The sequence below is a fragment of the Nipponia nippon genome, unplaced genomic scaffold (assembly GCF_047370975.1).
Source record: "Nipponia nippon isolate SJK-2023a ecotype South Korea unplaced genomic scaffold, ASM4737097v1 scaffold_7, whole genome shotgun sequence".
In the NCBI taxonomy this organism is placed as follows: Eukaryota; Metazoa; Chordata; class Aves; order Pelecaniformes; family Threskiornithidae; genus Nipponia; species Nipponia nippon.
Genome location: NW_028262391.1, coordinates 16,594,992 through 16,610,174, shown reverse-complemented (window position 1 = coordinate 16,610,174; position 15,183 = coordinate 16,594,992). Strand labels below are relative to the sequence as shown.

The window sequence follows — 15,183 nt, the reverse complement described above, 5'->3', positions numbered from 1 at the left end:
CCACAGAATTAATGACTATGCCCTGACACACAGAGTATGCTATAGTTGTCAGGTTCTTCTTTTATTCTTGTCATTAAGATGCTCTATTAGTGTCAGATTTGCCTTTAGGAGTGGTGCAAAAGAAAGGGTCTCAAGTTAGGAAACATCAGCATCTTTAGAGCTGACAGAAAAGTGGAGGAAAGCAATTGTGAAAATTTTTACCACTTTTGCTCTTCTTTCACAATGATTTTTTTTTTCCTGTCTTGTGTTTCTGATATGCTCCAAGTCACAGCAGTACCATTGCTGTGGACCACTGTCCCCTACAACTGGCAGATATGTTCTCAATTATGTAGCCATCTGCATGGTCTAGTGGAAGGTGTCCAGACAGTACCCACTGAAGTCTTCTGATTTGGCTAAGGAGTTGATCAACACAGAAGCTCTTTTATGATTCCTTAACCAAGGCAAAGTGCCTTGTTCACATCAGAAAACTGGTCCAGGGTTTCTTCGAGCATCTCCCATACTCCCTCTCATCCTTTAAATATCTCAGTGGCTCATCAGAATTATTTTTCTCCTGATTAATGTTGTCAAATGGACGTAGAGGCACTGGACAGTAATCCTGCCCAGAGTTCTCAGTCTGAGAGTAATAAAGGCAGCAGATTCAATGCCACAGGCTTCAAGGGACCGCATATCAGGTAACAGTGAATGCACGTGGGATGAAACCCTGAGCCTATCAAAATCAATGGCTGAGTCCTCATGGCCTGCAGAGGACCAGGACTTCACTTAGTGACATGTTTATTTCCTTGAAGGAATTGTCACTCCTTTCCAGAAAACATCTGTAGGAATCTGAGTGTACAAGTCAAGAGCTCCAATGCACATTGTTGTACTGCCGTTCCATAATTATAGCAACGTACATAATATTTTTAAGGGTAGAATAACAGGATTTTTGAGTGAGAAATTTATTCGAAGTAGTAAAACTTTAAAATTCTTAACACTCATAAGAAACATACCTCAAAGTCAACATCTTCAAAACAGCCACAAGTTGCATATGGACCAATTATTTTTAGTACATCTTCTTTACTTTCATTCTGTATAGTAAACTTCGGCAGAAAAGGGTCCCAGTTCTGTACAACATACCCAGCTATTGTACCAGGTGGGGACTGAACTTCTAACTAGCAAACAAAAGAAAACAAAAAAAAAAAATCTTATAAACTAATTCTATATTAGTATATTTGTCCATAATAGTGTATTGTTTATATAATGACAAAATATTTAGTTATTGAATATAATTACATATAATTTTACCAAACTGTGAACTGGATATTACAAGGCTGTCTAATGGTGTTTTTAAAAATAGTGGACAATATGAAGCTCAAAAGCTGCACCAGAAGCTAACATCTTACATATAATATAAGATTTGATAAAAGCCATATGCTGTGAAAAGTTTTTGTTATTGTAATCAGTGAGTAAGCTTTTTGATACAGTAGCTGTGATACCAAAGGACCTTTTTTTTAAATCCTGATGCAGTACAGAGAAAGTAGGTAAATGAGTTACCCTATAAAACATTTTCATAAAAGAGGAAGATGTCTGAATAAAGGAGAATCAAAAATAAGGAGAAAAGATCCGATACTCTATAGGATCTGCATTTTTCACTGAAAGCAGCTTATTTCCAAGTTCTGCAATTTCTCAGAGATACATGGCCTTGAAGAGGCAGAGCCATGGAGCGCAGCATCCCCCTCCTCGGAGAGCTGCTTCCCAGTCATACCCACACACACTAATGGCCTCCAGGGATTTTCCATCCTTCACGCTCCGGGAGTACAGTGGGTGATTTCCATCTGTAGCACTAACAGATGCTAGTCTGTGCCAGCACAAACAGTGTTTTGGGGTGTTACCTGGCTGGAGGGACATCTGTATCATCGGACACAAAAACTTTATTTGGGATGTCAGGAAAGTAAGGCCCCAGGAAAGGGAGGAGGCATGCTGGGAATGTAACTCCTAGAAAGGCCTCATTTATCAATATTTACTTCTAAACGAAGGCCTCCACACAGTCCCACAGGCTGAGAGGTTGGTGTGAATTCCTTCCTGCCATCCTCGCAGAGGTCGCATGAGGCTTCATTAATGCTGTGCACATACAGTGAGATGCTCGGACAAAAGGCAATTAGGATTCACTCACCTCTTGCAGGAAGCAGGGGAACCAGCAGCTGTTGCATCTCAAGGGTCTGTTCACTGTAATCACTTCTCGGCCTGTGTTATCAGCAATCCTTATGGTGAAAGACCTTATAGGTGAACACAAGTTACGATCAAAGCAATCGTTTTCTTCTACTGCGAAGTAAACTCTCTGTCCCAAATGGTTTTTTATCTCGTATTTGCTGGAGGTCTCTGTGCCAAGTATGGCTAATAAAGCAAAACAAGTAGAACGTTACCCTAGTATAACGTTAGTGTATGTATATTAGTATATATTCTAAAAATCTATGGAACAGAGACTTTAAAAAATGGTTTTGAAATAATGACACAAAGAAAATATCCAGTTATAAGGAAACAATAATGTCAGGTCTGTATCTTGAAGGAACATTTAGTTCAAAGACTTTGATTTGCTGTACACTGAAGTACATATCACAAAACAAAATTCAGATCCTGAGTTTTGATCTGGACTTTTTCTTACTCTATCATCTGCGAAAAGTGACAATATGAGGCTGTTCCACTTCAGTGACAAAACTTTCACCCAGCAAGGTATCCAAGAATCAGGCTGAAGACATTTTGAATGGGAGAAATACATTAAAAAACGTTTTACTTGCAGAACTTAATACTTCTTCAGTACTTTGAAATTCTGAGGAACTATGTAAATAGAAACTTATGCTTCATTTTGTGTCGGCTGACCTTCCTTTCTTTATTGGCTTTGTTTCTTATAGCATGTTAATTATTGTTAAAGACAATAAATTTTTCCATGGATTGGAAAGATGGTTAAACTTTCACAACTTTGAGAGGAAGGTGTCCGAGAGAGAATTTAGGACTGGTGTAGAGATTACTCACTGTAATCTTTTCCTCCTCATTGGTTTGCTGCAGAACAGGCAAAAAGAAAGTGAGCTTTCACCACACTAACACCACATTACAGGCCTGATGCAAGGTCAGCAGGAAGCTTCGCAATGATTTCAACAAGTTGGGGGCACGACTTGGAAGCCTTTTGGAAACATCTATATACCAGCACAGTTAAAGAGTGACAAGGATTGCACCATACCTTCAAGAAGCTCCACTTGCTGATGAATAATTATCCGGTCCAGCTGTTTAAAAAAAAAATAAACAAGATGCTGGGTGTTGGAAAAGTCTGGGACTGTCAGTGATCACCTGTCTATTTTTATTGCTCATCTCCCTGTTATTAGGATTTCTTTCCTTCCAAAAGTGCATGAGTTGGGTGCCTGAGGGCTATCTCAAGTCACACTTTAGACATCTCTCTTAAAGAGTGTGACCGTTGTGTGCTATGGTCATGCAATTCAGCCACACATTTGAAGAAAAATAATCTTCGCTGGGAGAACGAGGAAGACAACAGCAACGGAAGGGTGTATGTGAGAAGCAGGACTTCTCACTCCTGTTCCTCACTCCTGGTCTTGGCAGAGGGGAAACCCCTTACCCCAGAGCTAAGATCAGTGCTGGGCACCATGGTAGTGCAGGAGTGAAACAGTCTGGGCTCAAGCTCAAAACGTGCTGTAGCCACATCCCAAAGGGCCCCGCTGGAGCAGCCCAGCAGGGCTATCAGGTGATGCCAACGGCGGCACACACAAGCTTTAATGCTCTGATCTCAGGCAGCAGGAGTTCTGCACCCTAAATCTGGCAAACAGGCACACCAGGGTGCCAGAATGAGCAAAACAACAGCTCCCCAGAGAAACCCTCGGCTGGCTGAAACTGTCTTCCCCTGTGAGCTGGTTACAAATGCAGGAGAAAAACTGTTTGCCATGATACCCAGCTTTGCTGTGCTTATTGTCCCTCTGACATTATTCTTTTTTAGAGAACAGTCATTAGTATTATAAAACCAGCAAGACTTAATTTCAGTCTACCTTTCAGTTTTATGTGACTTTTTATGCCTGTTTTATGTGATAGTTTAGGCTTTGCTAATCTCTTTTCCTTAAATTCCTGATGGGCAGATGCTTGGCACAGGATTTTGCCATTACTCACAGCTGCAGACAGAAAGCACACAGCGACCTTCTAAGACCAGCATGTCACAGCTTTCCAGCGTCTGTATATTTTACAATTGATAAATCTTGCCTGGTACATATTCAAACTGTTGCAGCCATTTGTCAATTCTAGTCATCTCCTGCAGCTAGTTGAGGCTGCAAGGAAAAACTGGTAAAAGAGAAACTTCTTTATCCCTTTCATTAATCTCCGAAATGTGCATGCCAGTAATTGAAATAATAAAAAATATTTGGACTTAAAATTTTTCTCCCAAGAATATTTGCTGTTTGTTGTTTACATTTCATGAGAGATGTGAATGCTTGGAGTGCATGGGAATTTCTCTGCTGATGAAAAAAGAATAAACAAGTTAAAGATGGTAGGGCTATTTTAATATTTTAGTATTGATTTTAATATGGATTTCTTTGCCCCACATAGACTTTCACAGGGAAAAGAAAATTAATGAGCCTAAACTGTTAAAAGCTTTGAGTGATTTTGCTCTGTGCATTGGTTTATTGTGAACAATGTATAAACAATGTTGAGACAACGTGGCAGTGCCACTTGTTAGGCTTGTTTTGCCTTTCACTTTCTGCAAGGCAGCTATTCTGATGCGTCTTTTATTGGGGCACTTGCGGATTAAGGGAATTCTGCACTTGCATTTGAAAGCATCTAAAGCCCTTTGGTTTGCAAGGGTCAAAGTCCTCTTGTGCTCAGATGTGTTAAAATTCCTTCTACACAGCTAATTCTCAGTATTCAGTTTTGTGGGCAGTAAATTTACATCTGATTACTCTAAGCAAGTATAAACTAAGAAGCTTCTTACAAAATTGGTTAAGCCTGAATGGTGGCATAACATGCAATTGAGCTACTTGGAAAATTATTCTCTGAGGTCTCATCTGTCTATTCCTGCTACGGGCACAGGTTCCCTCGATTTTTGTGATGTGCACTGGCCAATTCCTCAAACTATGGCTGTGATCTGGAAGATCATAACGAGGTTTGGGTAACCTGTTCTGTAGGAAATTGTTTAAAGAGTGCCACTTTTGTGATAATGATAGAAAGCATGGTATCAGTTTGCCAGGGCAGCAGCAGTTTATTGCCCTTCTCTGGTGCACCTTGAGCTGCCGAGTGAATCACTCCTCAGCCTGCCTGACTCCAGGTGTGTATTTGCAGAGTGAAATATCGCTGTCTGGCCGTAACGTACATGACAGATATTTTCTTTTCCTCTCATCCAACACTGTATGCTGTGTCTTTGAGTTGCTGTTTAGAATAAGACTGTAGGGATCTCTCTCAGCTTCACTAAATTTAGATCCTTGTTTCAGAGTCAAGCACGTCATGGTCTTATTAAGAAATATATTCAGCTTTCTGAAATCTATCCAGCTATCTTCCCTGCTCCTGCTGGAGATAGTCCCAGAACCTCATTTCTATTTTTTATCCTGTATTTATTCACAACCACTTTCTGTACAGTCTTTCTTCTGGTAATATCATTCTATAAATTAAACGTCTCTTTTTCCCACAGGTTGTTTACTCTTCTAGGGGTGAGAGCTGTCACAGTTCCCTCTCCGGTAGCATTTTGTTAGTCTAAAGACGAAACACTTGCAGTCTTGTTTTAAAGCAGGTTCTCTATGCCCCATGTCCTTCCAGTAGCACCTGCCTGGGCCTATGTCAATTTGGACCCACCTTTCCCCAATACACACACAACCAGAAGGATACACAGCATTCCAGTCTTCCCAATGGCACCAAAAATTCCCAGTTCTGCTAGAAACATCTTTATTCATTTCAGAATTTCATTAGGTGAAAATCTCTTAGTCCATCAGGATAAATCCCAAGGGATCACCCTGGCAGCTGTGAATCCCACATTCATTCTGCAGGCAGCCCCCCTCCCTGCTGGTCGGATCCCCTGTCTGCTGCAATCTATCCCGTATGAGCTTGTTTCATTAGTCACACAACCAGTAAGACTTCATCACACACCAAAATGTTCTGCAGTGCATGGAAACCCTAGCTGTGGGTATATGCCAATAATCAGCATTGCACACATGCCTTCCACTTTTCAGACTGCAGAGAAAACTGAAAATAATTAGCAAGGGCTGCAGCGCAGACACATGGTTATTGGGCCGAGAACAAGCATGAATGAGGTTTTGAGTTCTAGTTATAGTTCTGACAGCCACTTGCTCTTTTGTCTTTATGTCAGATGTAAAGCTTCTATAAAATGAAGTAATAGAATTTGCTTACCCACATTGTATGGGTAAATCTGAGGTATAATTCATGTTCATACAGGAGACTGACTATGTAACCTGCTAAGTATTTACTATCACAATCACTTTTAGACTAAAAAAATGTAGCTCTCCCAGTCTGTGACCAAATGCTCATGTAATTGACAACACATATCATTTTGTGCATGGGCACCACGAAATGAAAATCATAACTCTACATGAAAGATTGTTTCTGAAGGATCTCCCAGTTTCATTAGCTATCTAAGCAACTTAGCTCCAAATATAAAATACATTCAATTTCTGCTTCTGTACAAAACTACCAGAAATGTATATCTAAAATACAAAGCTTGAGTGAAATAAACATTTCACAGCATCACCAAAATACAAGCACAGTAAAAGTGTGTGTATCAGAATCACAACCTGACTACACTGGGGGCCTGATTCTGTCCCTGCCCATACCGGGCAGCGTGTATGAAGTGTTACTCAGCACATAAGAGCGGCAGAATCCAGCCACATGCGAAATGCAAACTGGAGTCAGTGTCAAAGCAGTAGCTTTTTTACCCTCCCAGTAAAAAAATGCAGGAAGAGGTGAAACTTCTGGAGCAGAGCTGCAGACCGTCATTCGTCTGAGTTCCAGGAGCCAAGAGGTTTCATAGACCAAGATGGACAGCCACACATTTAGCAGTAGGACTGAGAAGACTTTAGCATTCCCTTTCTTTCTCCTGCCTGTGACCTGCTCGTCCACTTCCATTTCCAGGCATTTCCCTCTCTCAGGCGCTAGCGCTTTCCTGCCCATGACCCAACGCAGAGTGGGTGTGGGTTTGTAGCCACCCAGGCTTACGCTCACAAAGTTGTCTCCTTGGGAGCCTGCCCCCCAGGGCCTTACCTCTAACCTGGAGAGCACTGTCCTTGGCAGAAGGAGTTTGCTTAGAAGACCTTTGTGTTCCTCAAAGGGTAGGTTATAAGGAGGTGACAATTCCTTCACACACTGCCTGTTTCAGTCTTTTTGAGGCCAGCTGGAGTTTGGTAACCATTTCCCTGAGGGTAAGCTCTTAAGGAGCCGGAAGGAAACTGGGGGGACAATGAAAGGGGTAATACTATGACCTAGAAAAAGTCCTGGAGGGAAGAAAACCATGGATTTGGTGCAAGGAGAGCTGCATACACAACAAGTGGATTTCTATAAAAATGAATGGCAGCAATGAAGGAAGGGCTTGTCATTCCTACACTCCTTATTTCATAGTAACATCAAACAACAAAAAAGCCTCTCTATTTCCACCTGCCCCTCCCCAAGAAAAAACCCCGAAGAACCCCATCCCCCAAGGTATCAAAGAAGTCTACAAGGAAAACAAAACAATTCTAACATTTGGAAAGGTTCAGGACCTGGTTCAGGCACTCTAGACCAGGTGGCAAGTTATGAGTGCATGATGTTTGCTTCCAGAGACTTGGTTCAACAGGCTTATTCTGTTCAGGAAGGTCAGAAGAACCAGGGAGGTAATCCTTAAAGATTGGGTTGGTTTGTCCCTGAGATTCTGCAGGAAAAGAAGAAAAAAAAAAAATCAGAAATGAACAGGGGCAAACAGCACCTAGCTGCTTCGATCAAAACGAACAAATAATGTCACATTCTGCCTGTGACTATACCAGCATTTTAGTTCAGATCAGGAGTGAGGATCTGAAATGAATCTCCTGATGGTCCCACACCTCAAGCACTCTGATTCACTTTATAAAGCAGTCTTAAGGGTATGCAAAGTGGAATCACTGTAGATGAAGCTAAACTAGGAGATGTGATCTTGGAGGGCACCTAATCCGCTGTGACAGCTTGCGAGCACTCAGTCTGTGTGACAAGGCGGGAGCTGGCCTGGAATCACACCTAGGGTGGCCACAAGCTCCTCAGTATAGGCTGCTCAGCCCTGCTCCCTGCAAGCTGCCCTGCGTGCTAATGTACACCGAGCTCCTGAGGGCTTGCTTCCAGCAAGGTGCTTTCTAGCATCCTGAGGGCACACATATTTTCTCTTAATGAGATAACTTTTCCAGGGATCTCAGATTCCCCAAGCTGGATGTTACAACCCTGGTACCAAAGTCTACACAGCCTCTTACAGTGTGTTATTCATTATTATCTTAATGAAAAGATCAGATATCGTTACGCTATGTTTTCTGGTTTGCTATTGCAAACACGTCCTTTAGGACACAGTGATGGTTACTTTGCCTACTGCTGTGAAGGTAACGAGAGTATTTACTGTTACAGGCACCTGTATGCCCACACCCCTTCATACATCTCCCACAGTTCAGTGATCACCTTAGCCATTTGATTCTCAACAAACTCCTACTGGTTTTACTACGAGCATCTTTCCACAGCCTTCAGTAACATTGGCTCTGCCAGAACAAGAAAGAGCAAGCTGAAGCTCTCCGCATATAAATGGCAAATCCTCACATTAAGCTGTGCCCCTGCGCTTCAGCAGTAAAGCAGTCCCCAAACTGATCGTTTTAGTCTCAATAAGTGACAATACTTAGGCATGATGGGGTTTGAAGTCCAGAAGGAGTTTTGGCTCTAAGTCTGAAGCTATCTTTTGCTGTTGTGGGTTTAAATTAGATCCTTTAGTATTATTTGAACTCACTGCGGCTGATTCATCGTTTAATCATATTTTGATCTTAATTTGTCTTTGCAGCCACTGCTTTCTTTCAAAGTCTGAGACCACAGGAAGAAGAAGTAACTCCTTTGAATTTGTAGCTGGCTTTTAAAAATGTATAACTGGGTAATAAATATTTTATATGCTCTTCTGCATCATTTTACCTCACAGGGTTCTGTTACTGCCGTAACTCGTTGTTTTGTGAAATGCCATGAAGTGGCCGAGTGTTAGTGTTATTCTCGAATAATAAAGAGAAAAAAAGACAACAAATTGCAGTTCTACCTGTCAAATTTTAAGCTATACAAAAATCAAACAGTAAATACATTAAATATTCATGACAATCTGAGCTACTCTGACACTTTGTCTATTTTTGTGAATGTTTCCCATTTCATTTATGGTATGGGAAAACTTAGAAGTTACCGTATAATACAGTGAGCATTCTGTACAAACAGAATTTGTAGCGTTACTTGTTCCTAAAAAGTATGTTATCAAGTTCCTTCATTACAAAAACCATATTACACAACATGACTATTTTGCTGCTTCTGTTAATTACTATGCATTAAAAATATACAAAACCAGATCTCTTTTATATGGTTAAAGATAAGCAAAATAAAAAAACATATATTGCAAGAGTACAACAATGCTGTAAAACGTGCTTGCTGCTGTGTATCTTTTAGTACTGTAAATGCAGAATGTCTTGAGTATTTTGGGGGCAAAGAGGGGTAAACATTTGACAAACACAAATAGACATTGCTGAAACTCCCTGGGCCAGCATCTGCCTCTGTATGTCACAACGGGGTGACCTCTGTGGAGTTGCATTCATGTTTACAAAACACAGATTTGTGTCCTTCTACTTAGTTTAAGTATTTGAAAGCATGGAGAAAATGAATTTGGAAGGCTGGTTAGATCAGCGTGCTGCAATGTTTGCCCATAGCCCTGAGTACCCAGCCGGCTGCTGCTAAAAGACAATACGTGACAAAAATGAACCCAGATAGGAGTAATCTGATTAAATCCAGTTATTCTTCAGATATTTGTTTTCCCTACATGGTTATCAGGACTCTGGCCAGTTTTGAAAGTGAAAAGCATTTGCTGATTTGGTATTTTTGAGGTGGAATAGAACGTAAAGAAGTGTGCAAAAATAGTGGTACCCTTGGCTCAGTACCTGCCCACGCATTCTGTACCGACAAGTTTAAGCACAAAGATACAAACGCTACATTTTCTGATAGAATGCAGATGCTAACATTTTGTAACGTATTTTATTCAAATAACATTCTAGTATAGATTTTAGTCTCCTTAGGAGCCTCTTGAATGCTGAAAAATTAAAGGAAGCCAAAACAACTGTGCTTTGGCTGGTGTGGTTTTAGCCTGAAACTCTCATTTCATCAGACTACTGATTGCTGGAAACGTACAAGACTGTAGTTTTCTGTAAACATGATCTAAAAATACAGACTGTAGATGCACTTACCTTGAGAGGCCATGAAGCTTCCTGAGTTACTTCTTCAAAGGAAGCCAGGTTAAAAGAAAAGGCTTTTCTTGTTGCAGCAAAGAAAAAAGAGCACAGCATGCACAAAACTTCAGAAGGTGTCTGTCTACTTCGTATCAGCTTACAAAGAACTGGAGGAAATGTATTGCCTTTCTCATGTTCCAGAACACTGCATTTTATGTCAATGGACAACAGGGGGAGATGATGCTAACAAACAAGAAAAACATTATTCATTTCAAGTCATTTGCACCAATGGAAAGAGGGAAAAGTGTTTTGTGAATACAAAGAGGCAAAACTTCAATGTACCCACTGGCTAACTGAACACATTAGACTTAAAATTCTGCTTTATAACGTATGTGTAGAATTTGTGTAGTCTCAGAACATATCTTTATAATTCAATATTTATGTTTCCGTTTCTTCAGGGTATCCAGTAAAGACAGAGGAGCTAATTACCTGCATTTCCCTACACCTAGCCCCCAGTCAACATTTCCCATGCACAGAGCAGGAAAAGCTACCTCGGATTTCTCACTGTATTCCACCCGCACAGCATCAGCCTCCCCTCCAAGGGCTGTCACGCCCGCACCCAGACCCAGAAAATGATCCGGTACCGCCACCCCCCGCACACACACACACACACCCCTCTCTGCAGGACTCTGCTGATTCATGTGAAGTGTTTAAACTGGATTTGGAGAACTAAAACAGATTGGCTGAGCTGTGCTCCAGACAAGCACTCTCCATACCAAAATGTAGCACATGTAATCACCTGCATTGCACTGAGAGGAAAGGAGGAGGAGGAGGGAGAGTAACCTTGACTTACCAGCTCATATTTCTGCCTCAAGTGCCCAAGTCGCCATGGAGATCATTGTGCACATGCGATCTGCAGACAGATATGATGCATGGCTGCAAAAATGGCAGAGCCTATGCACAGAACCCAGCAGAGCAGAGTGAGGTGTTGGGGACCATTTTCTGTTCTCTCTGCTACTGCAAGTCCTACTGATTTGAAATGGCCTGTAGGAGTATGTCCAAGCAGATTTAATTCCAGAGTTTGCAGTTCAGGAAGATGCTGATGAGGATCTCTGAAGGAAGAATACAGAAAATCCCTCTAAAAAAATTATATGGAAGCTGATTTTTGTTAGCTATATTAGTCCATGCAAAGGCCACAGGTCTACCTATGGAACATGTAAAAATTTGGCTATGCAAAACTTCCCCTGTGTTTATCATTGCCTGCTTGAGAAGTCCCTGGGTGCGGTGCAGCGCAGCCCGACCCAGCAGCCAGTCCCTGCTGTGCTCACCCCTGGAAACACCACGTGAAGGGAGAAGGCAGCCCACAGAAAAAACTTTGGTTGCTGAAAAATGGGCACTAAAAAAATCCTTCTGGACTGGGAAGAAGTTTGACATCACTGGAAATAAAGATTAAGAATGACTAAAAGTTTTTGCTTCCTTTCTCCCCGTCAAAGACATGCTTCTTTGGAGCAGAGGATCTAACCTGGAGGGCAGACACAAAGCCTAAGCAAGGAAGAATAAAGGAAAGGAAAAGCTCTGAATAAATATAGTAAACCTAGCTTTGAAAATGACATGAAAACTCAGATGAGATGGCACCCACCTACCTTTAAAAATGAATAAAGACTTACTTCAGTGCCCCGAAAACCAACCAAACAAAACAAAAATCCCAATAATTCTGTCAATGGATGAAGCATATGTAGTACATTAAGAAAGGTACCTAAAAAAGACAAAATGCACTAAAAAAATATATGCTGAAAGACGACATTTCAAACATCTAAAAAACATTTTTGAGAAGTCCAAGCAGATCACTTGCTGACATGGAGGAACACACGGACACCAATGCAGCCTGTCTGTGCTGTACCCAGTACCTGTAAGACGGGACCAGTCCCAGTCATGCCGACAGCGTTTGCAGGCTGTGGGACAGGACAGCCTGGTGGTACTGGGAGCTGCTGGTGCCATGGCACAGGCTCCTGGGCAAGAGCCGCCATGGTGGCACAGGCAGGTCCTACCCGCCTGCAGGAGCCAGGATTCACTATCTTGCCACTCATGAAATAAACATTTCCCTGAAGCTGTTTTGTCCCAAAGAACTAATTTTCTGGCATTATTTACAAAATTGTGGTAAAGAGGTAATAGAAAGAACTAAAACTTGGCTTGAAGTACATTTTATGTTTTTCCATTTCTCTCACAAATTTCCATATCTTTTAAAATGTCCCTTCTTACCCTATTCTTATTGTTTTATTTTGAAGCAATAATTTTAGTAGGTTATATCAATAGACTTATGCAGGATTTGTAAAGAGTAGTCTTGCATTGGCATAGGTCCTTGCAAATAAAACCATGTATTTAATCATTTTTTTAATCTGAATTTTTTGGCTTTTTTAATTATTTTTTTAAAATAAATACTCACATATTGGTCAAAATCTGCTCCAACCATGATTAAAAGCAGCCTCACTAAGGACTTCAGGAACGAAAGACTTAATCATATTTATCCAGGCACAAATGCAGCCATACTTTGGTGCTATTTAGAAATGCACAGGAAAAACTACTCAAGAAATTAGGACAAACATTTAAAGAATTGTGTACAACTATTTCTAGCCAAGTCTTAAAGACCTCAGGAAGCAGAGCAGCAACACCCAAAGGGGAATTCTGCCAAGACACTGAGCTCGCTGCCTCTGCCTCTTGCAGAAGGCTCCGGGGGATCACTGCCTACATTTACTCTATCATTAGGAGTCTGAGCAATAAAATAGAGTATACTTCCTTCCTCTGTATGAATGTGCTGGACATCTGTAACACATTCACAGGTATTTAAAAGAAAAAAAAAAAAAGAAAAGAAAAAGAAACTGAGTGTGCGCACATATATTTCCTCTACCTGTAAAATATATTTGTTCCATTCCATGCTGTAAAGCTTATAAAAATTGAGGAGCAAATCCTCAGAAAGCACAAGTTAGCATGGATCCATTAAAATCAATGAGACTATTCAGATCTGGGCAAGCAGTGCTTGGCTAGAGGAGTTTATACATCTAGAACCTTCCTTTTTACCTTAAAGAAAAGTTACATTGCATCTTTTCTATAACTACCACTTCTCCAAAAGCACAGGTATCCATCCCTGCTAAGCTGCTGTACAAACATTACTGCAGTTAATGGTTATTACACAAGCTACTGCAGCCTGTAGGAAACCTATCCATGGACTAAGACATCATTGTCCCACCCAGCACAGAGGCAAAACACAGATTTTTTTTTTTTTTTTTTTTTTTTTTTAACTCAAGAAAGCATATAGTGATAGTCAACCAGGTGGATCAATAGAGCAAAGATACCATATGGCTCAGCATAGGTGCTGCTTTTCTGGAGCCTAATCACTCTTCTATTTTCTACAGGCACCACGGCCGGAGTACGGCAATGGTTTCACAAAAGTCACCTTCCCTAAAGATGAGAGGCACCAAGAGAAAAACAGGAGACAGGAACAAAATTCAAAGTATTAGGAAAAGCTGTTTGATTTCTTGTCCTGCTCCCTGCTGCTCGGAAAACCGCCCTATAAACCTGGTGCAAGATATTTGCCCTTGTACTCAGCAGGGAAAAGACAACACTGCCCTTTCGCCACTGTATCGCTATCAGCTCCGCCAGGTAACCAAGAGCTGCCTCTCCCCTTGTCCCCACAGTCTAGACAAGCTCATTTGCAGAGAGCTCAGCTCCTCCCCACCTGCCCTTACTGAGGTCCAAGCAGCCAGGGATGCACAGTGCCATCCAGCAGGCAGGCTAAGGAGACATGCAGGCAGCATGAAATGCACCTGAAACCTCACTGAGCAATGCCCGAGCTTCCCTGCTGCTAAGAGGAGTGATCACTAATGCCCATTTCCTTTTTAAATTTCCTTTCCTCAAAATATCAATTCTCACCAGCATTAACATGCATTCTTATTGTCATTTTTTAGTAGGAAATTACACAACCTTCCTCCCTTTCCTAGACTTGCCTTTAGCGCAGGGAGAAATGCTGAGCGCGAGCGTAAGTATCAGACTGTGACCCTGTGTAATAAGAAGCTCCAAGTTACAGATTTTTACCCAGTATTGCTTTCTGCACTGGAAAAAAAAAAAATTCAATTTCTTAAATCAGCTACCATCTAGTATAAATCTCACCTTGAACTTTGGTTTGTGAGGCGTCTTGCTTCATCTCATGTCTACAGTAACTCCTCCCCTCCAAAGACGTCTGCAGTCGTATTGAAATACTGCAGCCAGCACCCCAGCATTGGCAGCGCTGACCGGCTGGCTCGCCAGTCAAGTGCCTGTGCTGACAGCACACGTATCGCACACGGCGCTGCGGAACAGGCTTCTCTCATTTATCTGTCAACGGTAGGTTTACTGTAGCTATTCCACAAGGTGACTGTTGTGCATGAATTAGTAGAAAAATACAACCTTTAAAATAAAAACTGTTCAGCAATCTGCTCTTTATTTTGCATTTAACTGAACTGGGGGAAATGGGATCAAAATAGCAATCTTGATCTTTTCTTACACAATCATTTTAAGAAAGAGACCTTTCCAGCACTTTTATTTAGAAATGGTACATGGGTACTGAATATGTATCAGAAATTTTAATACTACCCCCAGCAAGCATTGATATGAGTCAGAGCCTAAATATAAATGTCAGCAAAACACAGCAATCAACTGGAAATTCATAAACCAGCTTCCATACCCAATTTTGACACAGTAGAAGAAGGCTTTGGGAGATTTTTGGTTGGTTGGG

The 15,183-nt window shown here is 41.3% G+C and overlaps 1 protein-coding gene across 2 annotated transcripts in view; it reads right to left on the bottom strand.

The window, feature by feature from the left end:
- The window catches only part of LOC104015746 (phospholipid scramblase family member 5), an 80,221-nt gene that overhangs the window by 1,689 nt on the left and 63,349 nt on the right, over window positions 1-15,183 (bottom strand). The window contains exons 1-7 of one of the 2 annotated variants that reach the window (XM_087739598.1): window positions 14,580-14,627; window positions 11,269-11,527; window positions 10,434-10,658; window positions 7,725-7,873; window positions 3,212-3,254; window positions 2,150-2,370; window positions 987-1,148 (exon numbers count right to left, since the gene is read on the bottom strand). In XM_087739598.1, coding sequence (XP_087595724.1) covers window positions 987-1,148; window positions 2,150-2,370; window positions 3,212-3,254; window positions 7,725-7,873; window positions 10,434-10,446 — 588 coding nt within the window. In that variant the 5' untranslated portion in view covers window positions 10,447-10,658; window positions 11,269-11,527; window positions 14,580-14,627. Of the gene's footprint in view, window positions 1-986; window positions 1,149-2,149; window positions 2,371-3,211; window positions 3,255-7,724; window positions 7,874-10,433; window positions 10,659-11,268; window positions 11,528-14,579; window positions 14,628-15,183 lie in introns of those variants that run through there. The other variant, XM_087739594.1, reaches the window with a different exon arrangement.